The 17,701-nt window shown below is 53.3% G+C and overlaps 5 protein-coding genes across 5 annotated transcripts; 3 read left to right on the forward strand and 2 right to left on the reverse strand.

The window, feature by feature from the left end:
* Positions 1 to 56: 56 nt before the first annotated feature.
* Positions 57 to 3,451, reverse strand: SMAC4_07040 (uncharacterized protein). Its single transcript, XM_003349640.2, has 7 exons — positions 2,684 to 3,451; positions 2,525 to 2,610; positions 2,350 to 2,470; positions 2,155 to 2,268; positions 1,852 to 2,097; positions 1,051 to 1,800; positions 57 to 994 (listed from the first exon to the last, which is right to left on the reverse strand). The coding sequence occupies exons 1-7, from the start codon at positions 2,712 to 2,714 to the stop codon at positions 663 to 665; spliced, it is 1,680 nt and encodes a 559-aa protein (XP_003349688.1). The 5' UTR covers positions 2,715 to 3,451; the 3' UTR covers positions 57 to 662.
* Positions 3,452 to 4,819: 1,368 nt separating this feature from the next.
* SMAC4_07041 (uncharacterized protein) lies at positions 4,820 to 7,997 on the forward strand. Its single transcript, XM_003349641.2, has 4 exons — positions 4,820 to 5,996; positions 6,290 to 6,413; positions 6,481 to 6,630; positions 6,702 to 7,997. Exons 1-4 carry the CDS (start codon positions 5,727 to 5,729, stop codon positions 7,364 to 7,366), a joined length of 1,209 nt encoding a protein of 402 aa, XP_003349689.1. The 5' UTR covers positions 4,820 to 5,726; the 3' UTR covers positions 7,367 to 7,997.
* Positions 7,998 to 8,109: 112 nt separating this feature from the next.
* Positions 8,110 to 13,139, forward strand: SMAC4_07042 (uncharacterized protein; the record flags this gene model as incomplete). Its single annotated transcript, XM_003349642.2, has 8 exons — positions 8,110 to 8,266; positions 8,334 to 8,418; positions 8,480 to 8,524; positions 8,587 to 8,629; positions 8,740 to 8,902; positions 8,955 to 9,866; positions 9,925 to 11,920; positions 11,999 to 13,139. The coding sequence occupies 8 exons, from the start codon at positions 8,110 to 8,112 to the stop codon at positions 13,029 to 13,031; spliced, it is 4,434 nt and encodes a 1,477-aa protein (XP_003349690.1). The 3' UTR covers positions 13,032 to 13,139.
* Positions 13,140 to 13,304: 165 nt separating this feature from the next.
* On the reverse strand, positions 13,305 to 15,169 carry SMAC4_07044 (uncharacterized protein). The gene is made up of 2 exons (XM_066090556.1): positions 14,443 to 15,169; positions 13,305 to 14,368 (listed from the first exon to the last, which is right to left on the reverse strand). The coding sequence occupies exons 1-2, from the start codon at positions 15,011 to 15,013 to the stop codon at positions 13,584 to 13,586; spliced, it is 1,356 nt and encodes a 451-aa protein (XP_065946056.1). The 5' UTR covers positions 15,014 to 15,169; the 3' UTR covers positions 13,305 to 13,583.
* A 245-nt stretch (positions 15,170 to 15,414) lies between these two features.
* On the forward strand, positions 15,415 to 16,904 carry SMAC4_07045 (mitochondrial 54S ribosomal protein uL4m). The gene is made up of 2 exons (XM_003349644.2): positions 15,415 to 15,783; positions 15,862 to 16,904. Exons 1-2 carry the CDS (start codon positions 15,703 to 15,705, stop codon positions 16,828 to 16,830), a joined length of 1,050 nt encoding a protein of 349 aa, XP_003349692.1. The 5' UTR covers positions 15,415 to 15,702; the 3' UTR covers positions 16,831 to 16,904.
* The last annotated feature ends 797 nt before the right edge of the window (positions 16,905 to 17,701 follow it).

The raw sequence follows: 17,701 nt of genomic DNA on the forward strand, positions 1-17,701 counted from the left end.
AAGCAAGCCTGAAGCAGCCCACTGAGGTCAAACCCTTCACCCTGTCAGTTCTGGTTCCTTCTTATGGTCACTCATGTTGGCTTGTGTCAACAAAAACCTGTCTATTTAAGCCGAGGACTAAAAGAAACTAATATCCTATAGCAGTTGCAAAGGTGTGCCCAACTACTATATCTTCACACTTGGACCGAGACCGGTGCCAGATGCGCCTTCGTCAACGCTGTCTCATTTCCATTAAACAATACGGAAAGAAACAAAGCGAACCGAAAAACAAAAAGGGGGGATGGTGTTCGGCGAACAATATAAATTAGGTCTGCGGGCTGATCATGAAACAACAAGCAGCTGGGACCCTGACATGATTTTCGTTATGGTTACAAAAGAAAATAACCCGGATCGGAATACGCACACGAAACGCGCGCCACCCATCATATCCATCAGCCTCTCCGATTTGCCCATAACTGTCGCCTCTTCCAATGGTCGCTTCCTGCCAATACAAAATCCCATGACTTCCCTCCCGTGTATAATCAATCCATTACTAAACAATGCTGCGCCGCAAACTCCACGCCAATCCTATGCGAAATACCTCAAGCCAGTCGAAACCAAGATCGGAAAATGCCAACAAAGCAAAGAGGGTTGAAAAGAATAAAACCATCAACCTCTCTCTTTTAGCCCTCGATGTGGGCCTTGGCATTTCCCTGGCCGAGGAGCTCCAAGCACCGCTGTGCAAGGCTGACCACTTCACCCTCGTCATCGTCCTCCAATTCGTTATCCGACTCAATCTGGCGGTTCGCAATCTGCCTGATCATATCCACAATGTCGTTCGATTTTCCAATCAGCCCAATAAGCTTCTTGTCTTCGGATTCGAGGAGCTGTAGCAGGGTCCAAATCGCAATGTGTTGGAAAGTGGCGTCGCCGCTAGCGAGGAATCTGCTCAAGTAGCCATGGATGCCATCGCTTGGTTCGTTCCAGTTATGGATGAAGATGCTGTAATCGCCCACTGTTTGTTTGTCAGTATGTCGGACCCGGAAACGGTTCAACAAGGAATCGACTAACCTTTAGATGAGAGGTTACCCAAAGCCGCAGCACTGTTTCCTTGAACCTCGATGCTAGGTGACTTGGTAAGAGGAATCAAAACCTCAAACACACCGAGCTCCAAAAGATTTGTTTTGAGTTCATCACTCAACGCCAAAACGGCAATGGCTGCGGTCATCTCTGACTGTACGGTCACCGGAACCTCCAACACCAACTGCTTGCATTTCTGTACAGCACCAGCCTCGAGCACCAACGCCTTGTTCCGGTCCGAGCTCGCCGCGAGATTCCTGAGGGTAGAGATGGCATGGCACTGGATCTCCTCATTGTCGGTCGACCCTAGGAGGTCGACCAATGGTTTCAAGAATCCGGCCTCGATAATGGGGGACTCGTTCATTGGATGGATAGAGATATTTCGAATGCAGGCAACAGCCGACAGGATGAGCGGTAGGTACGACGACTGAAGAAGACGGAGAAGGGGGCCGAGGCCGCTGGCGCGAACAATTTCCAACTGGTACTTTTCGTCCGAGGCGAGATTTCGAAGGGCCAAGGCGGCCTGGCACTGAACCTTGGGTGAAGAGGAGTCCATCAAGTTGACAAGAGACTGAACAAGCCGAGGTTCGGTTTGCGCAAGCTTCCGCCTGTTGTTGGCATCGACGGCAATGTTGCTGAGGGCGGTGGTGCAGTAATACTGGACGTCGACATCGGTGGAAGACAATAGCTGAACCAATACAGGGATAGCGCCGGCATTTACCAGTTGTTGGCGGTTTTCATCTGTCAAGTGTTAGCGGTGTGTAAATGATGTCCGTCACGGTACAAGCCTACCGGAGTGTGTCATGTTCAGAAGAGCGCCAGTAGCATTGCGTTGAACTCTCATGTCCCTAGATTTGGCGAGTCGTGTCAATGGTCCCAGAGCCCCGGAGCGTGCGATCTTGGCCTTGTTGTCTTCGTGTGTGGCCAAGTTAGTGATACAGCCAACGGCGTTACACTGAACCTCGACGTTGGGCGACATCATTTGGCGGATAAGGGGGGCCAAACCACCAAGCTGGACAATCAAGACCTTGTTCTCAGCTGTTTGCTTGTTAGCCATCGCTGCCACACTAATACGCCTCCAAGAAGAGTACATACTGTTTACCGCGAGGTTGCCCAGCGCCGCACTGGCTGCCCTTTGAACTTCGATGTCGGAATTTTGGAGAAGGAAGAGGATGGGTTCGAGAGTGTCCCTATCAACAGCTCGAACATCTGGTATAAGCGAACACAAAGTCAGCGACGTGATGGCCGAAACAAAGGGTATTGGTGCCGTGTTTTTCCAACAATACGTACCTCGCTCGGTGATTTCAGCAAACGTCAGACTTGCACTCCGTTGAAGATCGATATTCTCCGAGTAGACGAGAGTGCTCAGGGCGCGTAGGGGCTCTCCGGAGAAGAAGTCGGTCTCTCCACGCTACACATGTGTTAGCGCTTCCGTCATGACGTGGGCAGATATCGGTATGCATACGTTTTCGAGGTACTGGAGGAGGTCGGCAACGGCTTCCCGCTCACTATCGGCGAGGACATTATCATACAAGCCGTCGCGGGATTTGCCTGCCGGGTCCCGTTAGCTTTACTCCACGCATGCCATATGTATAAACGGAGGGGGGAGAAAGGCATTACATACCTCCGCAGCACGAGGAACAGGAAGCGCCCATGGCTGCTGGGGGACGCGAATCGATCTGCCGCCAACCGCGATGTACAACAGAAAGGACGGGCGTTTTTTTGGCTGTTGGTGTCGCGAAGTGGTGATGGCGATGATTGTCGTGGAATGCCGGGGAAGTCGAAGGGCCCCCGGTGTTATTGTTCTGGGTCCGGCAGGCGGTCGGTGGTGCCCTGGTCGGTGTCGGGAGTCGGATCGGTCGCTCCACAACAAAGTGGACGGTGGACGCAGGGGTTCTGGACGTTTGCGAGGGCAGCGAGAGCGAAGCGAAATCAATGACACAAATGATCGAAGACAAGCAGCGAAGTGAAGAGCCAAAGCAGGCCTCGAACGGAGCTCGGAGTATTGTGAAATCGGTAATGATGTGAGAAGCCGATGTTTCTCTGATGGTTGACGATAGAGGTTTCCGCAAAATCGGGGGACGTGGACGGTGTCGAGCGGGAACGGGCGACAGGACCCGATGTTGAATGTTTTTTGGGGGAGGGATTGTTGGGTTGCGTGAGGCGGCAGGACAGGACAGCGGAGAAGGTGGAAGGAATCACGGTCACAAAGAGATGGAAGAGACAACGCTAGGAATAGTGTAGCTCGCTCCACTGCTGGTCTGCTTGGTCGCGGAATGGAAGCAAAGCACGATGGACACGGACAGACACAATATGGATCACGTTGCCTTGCCCCGGTGCTGCTGCCCTTGTTGTTAATGCGAACAAATCTGTTGAACGGGGAGCGGCGGCAGAGGCATGAATGATGGATGGGTGAGCATCGTCGAAAGCTGCCTCGCAATCGCGCCCTGGAACCCCAATCACAGCGCACCATCACAGACTCACAGCGAGGCAGCTTCCCAAGGCTCGAGCCAGGGCCCGGGCGTCTGGGGTGAAAAAAGTGGGCCGTGCGCTGAGGTGGCACCTGCGGTTGCGCTGGACTGCTGAGGTGGTAGTGCTGGATGGTCCTTGCTACCCGAGCTACCGTGCCATCGGATGTCATCACCACAACGACGACGACCCCAACCTCCATGGATTCAGGGCCCAAAGGTAAAACCCGACCCAAAGCAACTCCAAAGGAATCATTGGATTCATTGCCGGCAGCGGGCAGGCGGACACGGGTGACCAGACACCCACGTCCATTGTTGGGTTGCAACAGCTATTCTTTCCTTTTCTAGAGTCTCCTCTTTGGCGTGCATTCTACATCAAACTGAACAGTATCACTTGCACTCCCGTCGGGTCTTTCCACTCTCAATGACATCCTGGTCCGAGCCGCATCACAAGAACAAGTCACCTCACCCACTATCACGATACAGAGACTGTGTAGAGGTACCTACACTATAGAATACACAACCTTCTGGCTTTCTTTTTGTCTCCGGGCCCAAAGGTTGTGTGGTGTCTCGGCACCAAGGAATACCCGACTCGTGTGCTTTGTCACACAAAGGGACCTGGGTGGTTTACGTTGTTAACAGACATACCGGTAGCTGTGTGTTCCGTCTAACATTAGGTAGAAGGATGGCTTGACGTAGTGCGGTGATAACCGTTTAGTGTCAGTTTGGAGATGCATGGAGGTGTCAGATGCGTATCTTGTCATGTTCATTGATCGTCATTCATCCGTCTGCTTTAGGGCTGGGCACGTTTATATGGAATCGTGGCACGATAATGGACTGCTTGGCCAGTATAGGTATGAGAACTAGGTGCTCAACCTGGGCGTTGGTGGACGTTTACACAACATGATGAACGTTCAACATCTGAAACATGGACATAGCTTTCCATATCTTGAATTTGTGAAGACATCGGAGATCTTATATCGCCGTTCATGCCGAAGATGTTCTGAATCCCTTGCTCAAACCAAGCAGTGTGAGCGTACCTCTATATAATCGTTAGCTCCCCAAGTCAGGCCACTAATACGGTATTCACATTCAACTCTTGCAACCAAAGAAGGGCTCAGCCGTATCTTTCGGGATTCTTTGAATACAAGTAGATGCCAAGCTTTTAACATGACAACCTGGAACATGTTAAGCTGTGAAGCTGTGAAGCGTTAAAATTTTAACTTTAAATCATACGTATAAGGTGAAGATAGTAAGAGCAGCCTTAAAAGGTTAAGGACAGACACACTCGTCCGGTCTCGGTCACGAATGGTAACGGTAAAAGCTTATCTACACGTGTATACAAGCCTTGACCGGGGCTCTTATCGGTTCCCAGCCCAGCTCCTGCACCAAAAGGAGGGGTCTGGGGTCAACACCCCAATAGCCGCCATCGCTACTGGTGGAAGCCCGATAAATGGAGCCCTCTGGCGGCCCAGCGCAATCAACATGGAAGCATCCCCTCCTCCGTGACAGGCTCTATTGTGTAGCGCTCTGCAAGTGGAGGGAGTCGAGTCCTCCCTGACAACGCCGACTTCTGCCCGTTCCGTCCAGCTTGTGAATCATTGCTCTAGATCACCATCCCTTTCCCATTCGAGTGCTCCCGTCCCATCATCTCCGAAATACCGTTGCGGGCGGATTCGACATCTTGCCTCTGAACGGGTCGACCGACTAGACGAAAAGCACGGCGATCAAGTTAATAATTCCATCTCGGTCGATTGCGCCCAAGTCCGTCTTCTCTGCCACTTGCGACGGCTACAGCTAGATCGTCCCGACTAAGTCGCTTCACCTTTCTTGCCCTTCTTTTTTTCCGTCCCTCGGCTATCATCCAAACGACATCCCCTCCGTCTTCGTCGCTTGCACTTCCCGGTCGGAAGTTACACACAACTCACCAACTCTACCCAAAGCCAATTGACGTAAAACCCCGAGACCGCCCACGCAGTCACAACCAAGGGGACAGGGAAAGACACAGTTAAAGGGCCGAGAGGAAGAGAGGGTATATCCAAGATATCGATACAGAGACATAGTCCAAAACTGTACCGGTAGAAAATTGTGGCTGGGCGGCGATTCAATCCTCCGTCAACGGAATCAAAGCTCCAAGTACCGAGCAAGACAAAGCTACAACGGGGGTCCCTCCCCAATGTATGTTCCACGACCACGATAATGGACGACTCTCGTACTCCCCCTGACCAGGCGGCGGCTTCTGGTACCGGCAGTGATGCCGCCAGTGTTTCTCCCCAGGCTCCCCAGCCTTCCACAACCTCAGTTGGGAACAGCAATACCGATCCTAATCTCAATGGCCCGTTGCCGCTCCGACCTGGTCACGAGCTACCTTTCGTTGCGCCATCATCCTACCTTCGTCCCAAACTAAGCAGTCGCACAATGTCAGATAAGACGTCAAATCCCCTGGACAAGGAGCAGATGCAGGGTCTGGTGAGCATCCCATTTCCGAGACAGCACACCCAAACTTCTCCCTACCTTCGATCCCTTCTTTCTCTTTGACTTTCATCCACATGAGAGTCCCATGGTCGCAAACTGCCTCTGTCAGCCTAGTTCGGTTCAATCCTTCCGGCTCGGATGGCCTCTATGCGGGATGCCGGCTTCCATGGCCCTAGTCCTTGCTTATGCTATGCTGCCAAAGAAGGCAATTTGGCAAAAGAAAAACGACAACACACACTTGGCCTTTCTTTACTGGTTTCTGGCTGACTGACCGTCGATGCAAACAGAGAGGGGTTCGCGAGTTCCTCAAGGTCCGCACCAGCTACGATGTCCTGCCGCTCTCCTTCCGCCTAATCATACTTGACAACGATCTGCTCATCAGAAAGAGTCTGAATATTCTGATCCAAAACGGTATGATAACAACTTGGAGCCGGTTCAGCCAGTGTGGTAACATTTGATGCTGACTCTCGTTATTCAGGCATTGTCTCGGCGCCGCTCTGGGACTCGCGTAACGGAACATTTGCTGGCTTGCTTACTAGCACCGACTACATCAACGTCATCCAGTACTATTGCCAGTTCCCCCATGAGATCGACCAAGTCGATCAGTTCCGGCTGAGTAGCCTTCGAGGTGAGTGCCATTATCAGGGGCCATCAAGGTTCTCTCTTGCGGGGCATCAGGCTGACAAGTAATGCGCGTAGATATCGAAAGGGCCATTGGTGTCCTGCCGCTCGAGACCGTATCCGTCCATCCCATGCGCCCATTGTACGAAGCCTGCCGAAGAATGCTTAAGACGCGAGCTCGGAGAATTCCCTTGATCGACACGGACGACGAGACCGGCCGAGAGACGGTTGTCAGCGTGATCACGCAATACCGCATCCTGAAGTTCATTGCGGTCAACAACGAGCAGCATACAATGTTGCTAAAGAAGCCCGTGAGGGAGATTGGCCTGGGGACCTACACCGACCTCGCTACGGCCACCATGAACAGCTCCGTTTTGGACGTCATTCACCTCATGGTCAAATACAACATCTCGGCTGTGCCAATCGTCGACAAGGATAACCGAGTTCTCAATCTCTTTGAAGCCGTCGACGTCATCCCCTGTATCAAAGGGGGTGCGTATGACGAGCTGACAGCGACCGTTGGTGACGCCTTGTCCCAGAGAGCTGAAGATTTTGCAGGAATCTACACATGCAGTGAAGAGGACCGCCTGGACTCGATATTCGAGACTATCCGAAAGTCTCGAGTCCATAGGTTAATTGTTGTTGACGATGACAGCCGCCTCAAAGGCATCATCTCTCTCTCGGATATCCTCAAATACGTGTTGCTCTACGGCGAGGAAGAGGATGACCTACAGGAGTATTAAAAGGGGAACACAAGGAATGGGCGGCACTTGTCATGGCCTAGCTAGGTTGGCTATAGGAGGATATGGTTTTGGTTTGCATTGCATGGCGCTTTTCTGGACGGTATGTGAAATTAGTGGAATAATAGGATTGTATATCCTTAACCCCCGATGGGCGACATAGACGGGTTCTTCTCTTTCCCTGGAACACGGTAAGAGGTGTTGTTATTGCTGATTAATGGCTTTCTGGTGGTCTTGACAAAGACCTCTACCTTGTCCCCAACAGCACGGGATTGATGTGGCTACCTTGGTAGTGATAATTAGCTGGCGAGCATATATAGATATGGCTACCTGAACGTTGAACTGACAACGCGGCAGGTTCAGATGAGAATGGGTTTGCTTCGAGTTGAAAAAACAAGTGCAATGGCACCAGCCTGTAGTCTAGACTCTAGGCATTAATGTAAGGAACTTGGCGACGATCGTGACTGTTGCTTCGGGTCTCACATTTCTCTGTTCACTCCACCTTCCTGTTGAGAAGATATCAGTCTTTTCGAGAAGGAACAGGTTGGACACAAAGAGCGACATGTGAACACGGGAAGCAGCAGTTGACAACAAACGACGCGATGCTTTCAAACCATGCTTTGGGCTTTCTGGAGCTCTTCTACACAACATCATCAGTTTACAACCACTTTGGATATCTTGTCTTGCCACCCGCCTCCCGAATACCTTCCTTTACTTGTTTGAACGACTGTATATCTTCCAAAGACATGCAAAACTATCATTACGAAACCGATCGGGCATCGATTGCATCGGTCGGTACTCCCTCGACCACCAAGAGCTTCTTGCCCAGACGCGTACCAAAGAGAGGGCAGACGGATGATACATCGACTACATGGCGCGGTATCCCTCAGTCTGCCACAGCAGGTCATTTCCCGGATCCTGTGGCATATAGGCGTGCGGACAGAAGCAGTGCGACATGGACATTATCCAGTGGCGATGTGGGCGGCTGCTCCGATGCCCATGAACTCCAAGATCGAGGGGACTTTGTCCGAGAGTACAACAGACTCGCAACCAAGGTTAGCTCATTTGCGTTTTGCAAGTCATTCTTGTCTGCGACCCACTGACTAGAGGTTATAGCATGGGCTACGTCTACTTTCGCCCGACGACGATGGCCACTCCTCGGTAAGTCGCCTTTATACACTCATCGCTCCATGAACCATTGACTAATAAAACACTTGATTCAGAGAGAAACCTCCCCAAGTCCGCACAGAAGGGGATGGTTTTCCCGTACGTTCCGGCGCCACCCGTCGGGTGCCAGCAATACCAGCTCAGCAAAATCGGGACGGTCGGAAAGAAAAGCGAGCCATAGACGGAGCATCAGCGATCTAGCATTGCAGTTGGTACACTCAGCAAAACGGGACGTTCTCAAAGATGAAGACTTGCAATCTCTTGTCCGTTTGTGCGGCAAGAGCATGTTCTACTTGCCATCCGAATATGCGCCCAGCTCCTTGATTCTCCCAACATGCCTTCGCGCAACCGCCCAATATCTTGTACAACACGGTAAGACCTGCATACTTCCACGCTGGTGAGGCATTCACTGATGACTTTACAGCTACGGAGACTCGCGGTGTCTTTAGAATCCCTGGGTCTGTTCGAGTGGTTAATGCCCTCTATGACTACTACTGCGCCGAAGGAGATCCGGACGAGATATCGAGCACAACCCGCTGCCCAAGCCTCCCAGTCCACATTAAGGCCGGTGTTGACGACGTGGCTTCAGCATTCAAGCGTCTTCTCTCTGGTCTTCCGGGCGGCATCCTCGGATCCCTCCCATTGTTTGACACAATGGTCTCAATACAAAGTCAGTTAAACGGGGATCCCGAGGTCACGAAAACCAAGCAGACGAAGCTCCGTGCCAGACTGATTGCGCTGGCAATTGGCAGTGTTAGGTCTCAATTACGTCGGGAGCTGATATGTGCAGTCTTTGGTCTCCTGTGCTTGATCGGACGCGTTGCTGAGACGGCACCCCGCGAGGATGAATTTGGAAGACCATTGCCTACAGCAGACCTAATGGGCTACAATGCTCTAGGTATCGTCTTTGGGCCGCTTTTGGCCGGTGATCTTCTCAACTCCTACTCAATCCGAAGCTCTAGTGTTCGCCTCATACTATCCCCAGTGAGCCCACCGCCCAACAGCAAGTGGGAAAAAAAGAAGTACATGGCATCAGAGGAGGCTATTGCCCTTTGCTTTCCAGATATGGACAAAATACATGTTGCCAACAGCATTGCCGAGATGCTCATAACCCATTGGCGGGAGGTTGTCAAGCAAATGAGGAGCCTTGATGTGTTGAGGGTGGTTGGGTCGGGCATTGCCGACCATTGTACTTCACGAAAGGGATCACTGCGTCCTTCCGTCTCGGAGCCATTTGTTCTACGAAAGCCACCTGAATGGCAACAGAATGGTCCGCAAACAGGCTCTTTTCAAGTATCGGAATCCCCTATTCCTCCGAGCCCAACGCCCGAAACTCGTATGTCCATCCCCATCTCAATCCCTGTTGGTGTCTTGCTGACCGGACGATAAACCAGGTGGACGAGTACCTAGCGGAGGACTACGAGCAGACAGACCGCGACCTACACTTGTGATACCTCGACAGCGCCCAAGATCCTCGCGCTCATTGTCTCGGAGTCGACTGAATACGCCAGGACCTGTGGTGTTATTGTCTCCTACCGAGGAAGAGCCTTCTGCAGGTGGTGCGTCTCTCTCGAAAAGACAATCAAAGGGCTCGATCACGTTTGTCGAAGAAACACCATCTCGTCCATACCGTGAGGGTCAACAATTTGATTCTGAGTATGCCGAAAGGAGACAGACAGGGTCCCCGACCAAATTGCAACCTGTCATACCAGACTCACAAATGCCCCGGACAGTCAGACGTCGGGGCAGCCTGATCAAAAGCTTTACAGAAGGGCTTGACGTCCATCCATTGGCCAGCTTCCGCGATCGAAAAGGAAATAAGAGTCAAGGGGATGCGCCGGTGTCGGTCTTTGGTGAGCCGACGACCAAAATGAGGAACTGTGGCTCTAGAGCAGAAGATTCAGAGCTGACTCCAAAGCCATCTGTGAGAGCCCCATCACAGGATCGTATGTCCATAAACAGTGGTCAAACGGATGCAAATGGAACGCTCCCGGACGGAAAGGTCAAAGTTAAGAGCTCGGGACACAGGCTTTCGAGGTTTCCAGGTTGGAGATGGGGAGAAAGATCTAACAAATCGACAGACCCGGCTGAATCAGCTGTAGAACATCCTAGTTCCGTCGTATCTTCTTCAGGACGCTCTTCTCGCCAAAAGGGTCGACGAAGATTGTCATTCCACTTGCGAAAATCGATAACAGCGGCTTCGGCGGAGGAACAGGCAGGTCAACAAGTCCTTGATCCCTCTCAAACCCCAACGGAGTGTTCAGCTGGCGCTGAGGAGACACCAAAACCGAGTGTCAAAACTAGCCATTATTCTGGCGGCCCTTTGAGTCACTTTGCAACATTAAGCCGGGCTACGGGCCGCATAGCTCGAACGGATCGCAGTCAAGAACCTCCCAGTAGACCACCAACAGCACATGAACAATCTCACGCAAAATCACGGGCAAGATCGTTGGCATCGAAGATACCTCGCGCACGGAGATCCGATCGGCGACAGACTCAAAGGTCTAGTCGGGAGTCTATTCGTCGTAGTACTATTCCCAGCAAGAGTCCTTCCAAACATATTCTTGCCTCTGTTCCTCCTGAGGTTCAATATGAAGAAGATCGGATCATTTCTGGCCAGGAGAAGCAAGTGCCGGGGTCAGGACCATCGGCTGTCCTGAAACATGACCGCATGGCTGATTACGCACTGTCCGCTACGTCCTTTGATGGAGATCTCCGACCACCAACTACCCCCTCAAGGCCAACATCTTACTACAGCAAGTCCTTCACCGGGAGTGCGGTTAGGGCAATGGCTGCGATGTTTGAGTCTGCTGCTGCGAAGGACAAAGACTTGAAGAGGCCTGAATTTCTCCCCATGCCTACGAGAATGACTGGTAGTGTGCTTTCGCATTATACTGTGAATCCGCCATCACCACGGAAATCACTGTCGTCGCCATTCGAAACACCTGAAAAAGGTACCGGTGGCATTCATACAGAAGGGCGCAGGGAACATGCAGAATCTAAAGGCAGTTCCAACAAGAGTTCCGGACGAGGAAGTCATGATGGGGTGGATGACGAGGACGAGAGAACAACGAGCCTAGCCGTGACATGGGAAAGGAGGTCAAAGAACTCGAATGAGCGGGCGAACGAGCAACAAAGCCACAAGCCAACTAGAGACCCTTATAAAAGGGCCGTTAAGGACCGCTCATTTGAACAGGAGGGCGACGTTCGGTTGATCCGACCAACGACCAGTGCTGGCGGCAACAATACTAAAAGCTTGTTCGGCAACGAAGCTCAATACGTACCCTTACCACAATCACCTCATATACTGAGACCTTTCAGCGCACCCATTGGAGCTCCAGATGCAAACAAGGGCTCCAGGGTTCCGATCGAATCCGGCACTTCGAACTAGTTGCTTGAAAGTGCTCTCCATCAGAATCCAAGGCATCGTTTTCAATCAACCCCACCCGTAACAAACGCCGTCGCTAGCGACTTGATGATTCTCCAAGCGCAAATTCGCCGCCTGCAAACACAACTCGACATCAAGACGGAGGAAAACGACCATCTCCGCCGCAAACTAGCAAGCTTTGGTGCGGGTCAGTGTAGTCTCCCGAAGGAAGTAAGCGTACGACGAAGCACAAGCATCAAGTTGAGCGAGCACCTGCGGCAGACGGAACGCGAGTGCAAGGCATGGCGGGAGAGAGCAGAGGCGGCGGAGATGAGAGTGGCAATTTTGGAGAGGTTGCTGAGGAGTAAGGTGGACGGGAAATCTTTCAATGAGGAAGAACGTGGAGGTGAGAAGATGACTACAGACTCAAAAGCCAATCCACCATCCACTTCTCAGCACACTTTTACAACAGAAGTTTACCGAAGCAATGGAACTGTTCGAGATCGACTCCGAAAGTTGTGCGGGGCCCTGGACGGTTGCTCTGAGATCGAATCCTATGAAGAGTTGGTGGAGGAGGAGGAAGAAGGCACTGTGAGGTGTGCTAGTGTACCTGTATGGAGTGATGGAGAGTATGAAGGCCCAGGGTCATCTAGTGATGAAACACCAGAACGGAGCAAGGACGAACGGTGTGTGTTGCAGGAGAAAGAGGTGGATGTTCAACAAATTACCACGGGGGAAGACGACAATGATGATGGTGTCCTGGAGCAAGATATAGAGTTGCCAGACTGGGATGCGAACGGCAGACATTCTTATGGCACAGATGAAGGGGAAGAGGAGCATCTATCTGCGAAAATAGGAAGTTATGAGCAAGATGACTGTCACGCATTGGGAAAGGATGGCAATGCACTTGACGCCAACAGAGCAACACTTGAGATAGGGTTGGCTGGATCCTCTGACATCAACGATCTCGCATGGAAGATATGCGAAGATGCCGAAGAGGGCGTGGCGGTGGATAAGGCGGAGGGAGAGACAATGGCAGTCATGAATAAGTGGATGACAGAGAATGATGAAAATGGGAAGAGGAAGAGGAGGAAGAGAAGGGAAAGTGTGACAAGCATCGACTTGTGGATGTAACGGAGCATGCAGAGATGCGAATTGAGTAGCCTACGCAGAGATATATGGAGCTTATCGGGGACATGCTGTTAGGAGTTGTATGTCAGCTGCATTGTTTACTGATTTCCTTTTTTGGACGGATGGTGTAAGGGGCTCAATGATAGGAAAGCTGAGAATATCTTAGGATAAGTGTACCAGGCCACGATAGACGTCTACGTTGAGATAGTCACACGTCTGGTTGTTCTATAGGCTTTAGTCAACATACATTGGATTGCATGATCCTCTTACTTTACCGCACTTATAACGTTCATGGCTTGTATTTGTACATTGATTAGGCGTTTTCCGCGCCCTTTTGATCTACTCATGTCTGATATAACTATAGTACAATACAAGGCAGCTTCACCCACCGGCAAAGACCATCCCACTGCCACGCCACGCGTCGTCGTCTCGGCCGTCGTAACGTGACGAATGCCGCTCTCCACAACAACAGCATCAACAAGAGGACAACATTGCTGACCACAACGCTCGCATCTGCACCTACTACACCCACATCCGTACTCAAGCGCTCCCTTTTTACGCAATGCGCTTGACGTACTTCCACAAGCTCTTGTACTTGGGCTTCTGCCTCTTGGCTTCCCAACCCCTGGCCTTGCGGGGCGGCTTGAGCGAGGCGAACTTCTGGCGCTTGAACTCGATCTCGGCGCCGGGAATGCCGTGCCTCTCCATGACCTCGGCGGTGCCCTCGTCCCACTCGGAACGGAAGAGGTTGAAGCCGACGGGCTCGAGGTCGAACTTTTCGCGGAAGCCCTTGAGCGAGAAGTTCTCGCGGTTCTCCAGATGCTTCCTGAGCGTCTCGCCATCGATCTTGGCGCCGGCCTTCTGCTCCAGCACGAAGACGTTGAGGCGGTGATAGGGCGAACCCTTCTGCGCAAAGGGAGGAAGCCAGGGCTTGCCGACGTCACCCTCGACGCGGTCGCCGACGCTGCGCAGCGACAGAACCGTCTTCGACGGGTCCCACGGAATGTTGGAAGCGAGGAAGTGGCACCGGCGCGAGAACCGGTCGTGATCAACATCGGGCACGTCCGAGTCGATGACCACCACGGTCAGCAGGCGCTCGCCCTTGTCGAAGACTTGCATGCGAAGTGTCGGGGCGACCTCGGTCACGCGGGAATCGAGGATCGCGCCGGGGGAGACTTGGTAGCCGCGGAAGGAAAGCTTGACGTCCATGGATGGGTCGAAAGAGGGCAGCAGATCGGGCACGACGTGGAACTGCGAGATACGTTGGGCGATGATCTTGTAGTCCATGGAACGCCAGCGGCGCTCGGCGAGGAAACGGTAGACGGGCTTGGTCATGTCACCTGTTTGGAGGAAATATGTTAGTTAGCTTGATGGGACCTGGGGGAGGGAGCATAAGCGGAAGTCATGTACGCACCCCTGCCATCCTCGAAGCGCCTCTTCACCTCGGGGTCGTTGATGTCGGCCAGGATCTTGAGCTCCTCAACGTAGTTCCTCAAGCTCTTGATCCGTGTCTGCTTGGCGGCCTCGCCGCCCTCGAACTCGCTAGCATCCCGCGCCTCGAGCAGCTTGATCTTCTCCGTCTCCTTGACAATCTGGGCAATCTTGGCCGCGCGGTCCTGCTGCAAGATCTTGCGCGCCTCCTGGAAGCACTGGTACGGCAGCTGCTCGAAGGGGAGGTTACCGGTCGTAGCCAGGGCGGCCCTTCTCCTTCGCGATCCAAGCTCTGGTCCTCCAACTACTGTGTCTGCTACTCCCGCCGACTTGGCTTCGGTGGCCGAAGGAGGAGGGGGTGGTGGTGTTGTGGTGGTGGAATCGGCAGAAGGGGTGGTGGTGGTGGTGGCGCCTTCATCTTTGCGCATCGGGGTCGAGGAAAAGGGCCGAACGGCGGCGACGGCGACGGACCGGGTCGAACATGTCGCAGCGCCGGGGCCGGCTTGCCGGAGACAGCGGACGAGTGGCCGCGCGACCTGCTGACACGTCGACATGGCGGGTGGGAATATGCGTGTATTCGAAGGAAGTGCGGGATCGCTCTCAATCGAGAGGAGCTGCACTCAAGGTCGGGTTCGGTCGACGGGGAGGACGGGGTCGAGGACGGGACGGGGACGGAGGGTTCGTGGTCCTTCAATTGCTGCAGCCCACTCGGACTCGGACCAGACACAGACTCGAACTGCGGCCAAAATTTCGTGGACCCCGGGCCGGCAGCACAGTGCGTTAATTGGAAGTACTTCGTAGTGGGGGTTGCAGTTAGCTGGTGTTCCCCGCGCAAGAGCTCGCCAGGTACGGGTACCAAAGCGCTGCAGCGCACTGTACGTGCACGTTGCACTCCAGATCTTTTTTCTCCAGACTCCCCTCGTCGGCCGAATCGATGCGACTTGACTGGGAGGACCGGCGCCCGCGACAAACCATCGTACATCCCGTTAGAGCCCCGTCTCGGTCCCGTTCCGTTGTCCCTCCCCCTCGTCCCGAAGCGCGCTCCACGTTTCCGTAGTACCGCACAGTCCGTACCGCACAGGCCCGTGGTTGCTCTCGTCTCTCTTTCTCTCATCTCTTTTCCTTCCGCGAACAACTGCCCCGAGCACCACCACGCTGACCTCCACCACTCCCGGTCACCACCCGCAACTCGAGTTGCATTAACTTGTAACTCCCGTCGCCTTGCCATATCACAACAGTCGCCATGGCCGGCAAGGGTCTCAAGAGCCTCAATGAGGCCATGAAGGCGCTGAGCATTGCTTCGCAGCCATGCAGGGCACTGCCGGTTCGTCTTCTACCTCCGCCGTCTTGCTACTTGTCCGCCGACTACCTTCGCTCACCAGTACAAATCATGTCCCACTAGATGCGCCCATCCTCTATTCTCTCCTCCAGACGGTCGATGGCCTCCGTAGCCACCCCTCCCGCCGCCGACATCACAAGATCGGTCTCGGAACCATGGCAACCCAGTATGAGCACCAACACGACTGCCAGCCTCGACAACATTGCCCGCGCCGGAAAGGTACTAACCCAGGATTCAGTCACCAACGTTCCTGTTACTGTCTATTCCTTCCCCGAACTCGAGCCGCGCTCCCTCGAATCCTACTCAGCCCGTCACCTCCACCTCCCGCTGCGTCGCGATATCCTCCACTTGGCCGTCATCTACGAGGGTGACTCGACACGACTGGGCATGGCGTCCTCCAAGACTCGCTACGAAGTTCACGGTTCGCACAAGAAGATGATTGCACAGAAGGGTACCGGTCACGCCCGCCGCGGTACCAAGCAGTCACCTCTGCAGAAGGGTGGTGGAAAGTCCTTTGGTCCCAAGCCCCGCGACTTCAGCACGAAGCTCAACAAGAAGGTCTACGATCTGGCCTGGCGCACCGCGCTGTCCTACCGCTACAAGCGCGGCGAGCTCATCGTCACCGAGGACGGCCTCGACCTCCCGCTCCCCGACGACTTCCTCTGGCTTGCCGGTGGCGGTAAGCTCAGCCGCGAGCTCGAGGACGCCTACGTCCGCAAGTGGGTTCGCGAGTTCATGACCGGCTTGAACTGGGGCAAGGAGGCTGGCAGGACGACCTTCATTACGGGCGACAAGCGCCCCAACCTTTTCACCGGATTCGAGTTGGCCGGTGCCGAGGGTCGCGCTTTGGAGTTATGGGACGTCGATGTCAAGGACCTCTTGGAGACGGGCAGGATAGTGATCGAGCGCAGTGCTCTCAAGGAGATGATCAAGGACCACCAGAGCGACCTTGTCACTCGTGTAGCAGTCAAGGGGCTCCGCCAAAAGGGACCCAAGCTTGGCGAGGTGCTCGTCAGGGCGCCGAGAAACTAGACAGAGGAAAAGAAGAAGATGATGAAGCGAATGCGTGTGTGCAACCACCGGCAACACTCTTGTACCATATCATGAATCGCGCAAGGAGGGCTGACTGAAGAAGACGGTTCGGCCAGCACGATATCAGTGTAATATCCATGTTCCCTTGTATGATGTACCTATGCGACTTTCCCTTGTTATTGAGAAGCAATTGGCGTATCTTGCTATCAGAACTTATCTGGTGGATAACCTCCGTTGTAACTGCAACCGTCGAAGCAGTAAAACCGGACCTTGCCTGTCGGGGAGGAGCATTGTGAGTTGGTGACAGCTCGTTCCTTATGTTGATATGAATGACATATACAATTATACAAAGAGTTGAGAATATGCAATAGGAAGGGGGTTGCGTAATTGTCTGTGACTGTGACTATCATGAGCAACTGCCATTGAGCGCCAGAGTGCTTGCAGTGAAGTGGCAGTGTTCGGTTCACCGAGCAAGGAATGACTGGGCAGTGACAGTCATCGTCGGCGTGATGCCTTCATCAAACAACCAAGGAGCTAGAGACATGAGATGGAAGTTGCAGCCAACTGCCTGAACAAGCTTGGCAGTCCCGCCTCAGCCCGTTGCCGGCCCGCCATGAAATTCCTCCCGGAATTTGCACTGGTGCACGGACCAGTGGTCAGGGCCCCTCCCCGCGCCTATTTAACCAAGCCAACCCTTCCCCGAATCTTTCAAACTCTTTCCTTTCTCCTTCTTTTTTTTCTCCATCCAAGTGCAGGGGTTTTACGCGTATCAGTGAGGATTCGTCCGAGATCGCGTTTTTGCTAGTTGAAAACTACATACCTGACCGCTCTCAGTTGGCTTCGGCTGGCTGGGGAATTTTTGGAAACATAC

The sequence above is a fragment of the Sordaria macrospora genome, chromosome 2, assembly GCF_033870435.1.
Source record: "Sordaria macrospora chromosome 2, complete sequence".
Lineage (NCBI taxonomy): Eukaryota > Fungi > Ascomycota > Sordariomycetes > Sordariales > Sordariaceae > Sordaria > Sordaria macrospora.

Excerpts from the sequence above, each read along its gene's own strand:
- SMAC4_07040 (XM_003349640.2), bottom strand. The coding sequence starts at position 2,714 with ATGGGCGCTTCCTGTTCCTCGTGCTGCGGAG. Across the intron at positions 2,471-2,524 it reads TCCTCCAGTACCTCGAAAAC|CGTGGAGAGACCGACTTCTT; the intron begins GTATGCATACCG and ends ACACATGTGTAG. Across the intron at positions 2,098-2,154 it reads GGGCAACCTCGCGGTAAACA|CTGAGAACAAGGTCTTGATT; the intron begins GTATGTACTCTT and ends ACAAGCAAACAG.
- SMAC4_07041 (XM_003349641.2), top strand. The coding sequence starts at position 5,727 with ATGGACGACTCTCGTACTCCCCCTGACCAGGCGGCGGCTTCTGGTACC. Across the intron at positions 6,414-6,480 it reads GAATATTCTGATCCAAAACG|GCATTGTCTCGGCGCCGCTC; the intron begins GTATGATAACAA and ends CTCGTTATTCAG. Across the intron at positions 6,631-6,701 it reads CCGGCTGAGTAGCCTTCGAG|ATATCGAAAGGGCCATTGGT; the intron begins GTGAGTGCCATT and ends TAATGCGCGTAG.
- SMAC4_07044 (XM_066090556.1), bottom strand. The coding sequence starts at position 15,013 with ATGTCGACGTGTCAGCAGGTCGCGCGGCCACTCGTCCGCTGTCTCCGG. Across the intron at positions 14,369-14,442 it reads GCGCTTCGAGGATGGCAGGG|GTGACATGACCAAGCCCGTC; the intron begins GTGCGTACATGA and ends TCCTCCAAACAG.
- SMAC4_07045 (XM_003349644.2), top strand. The coding sequence starts at position 15,703 with ATGGCCGGCAAGGGTCTCAAGAGCCTCAATGAGGCCATGAAGGCGCTG. Across the intron at positions 15,784-15,861 it reads AGCCATGCAGGGCACTGCCG|ATGCGCCCATCCTCTATTCT; the intron begins GTTCGTCTTCTA and ends ATGTCCCACTAG.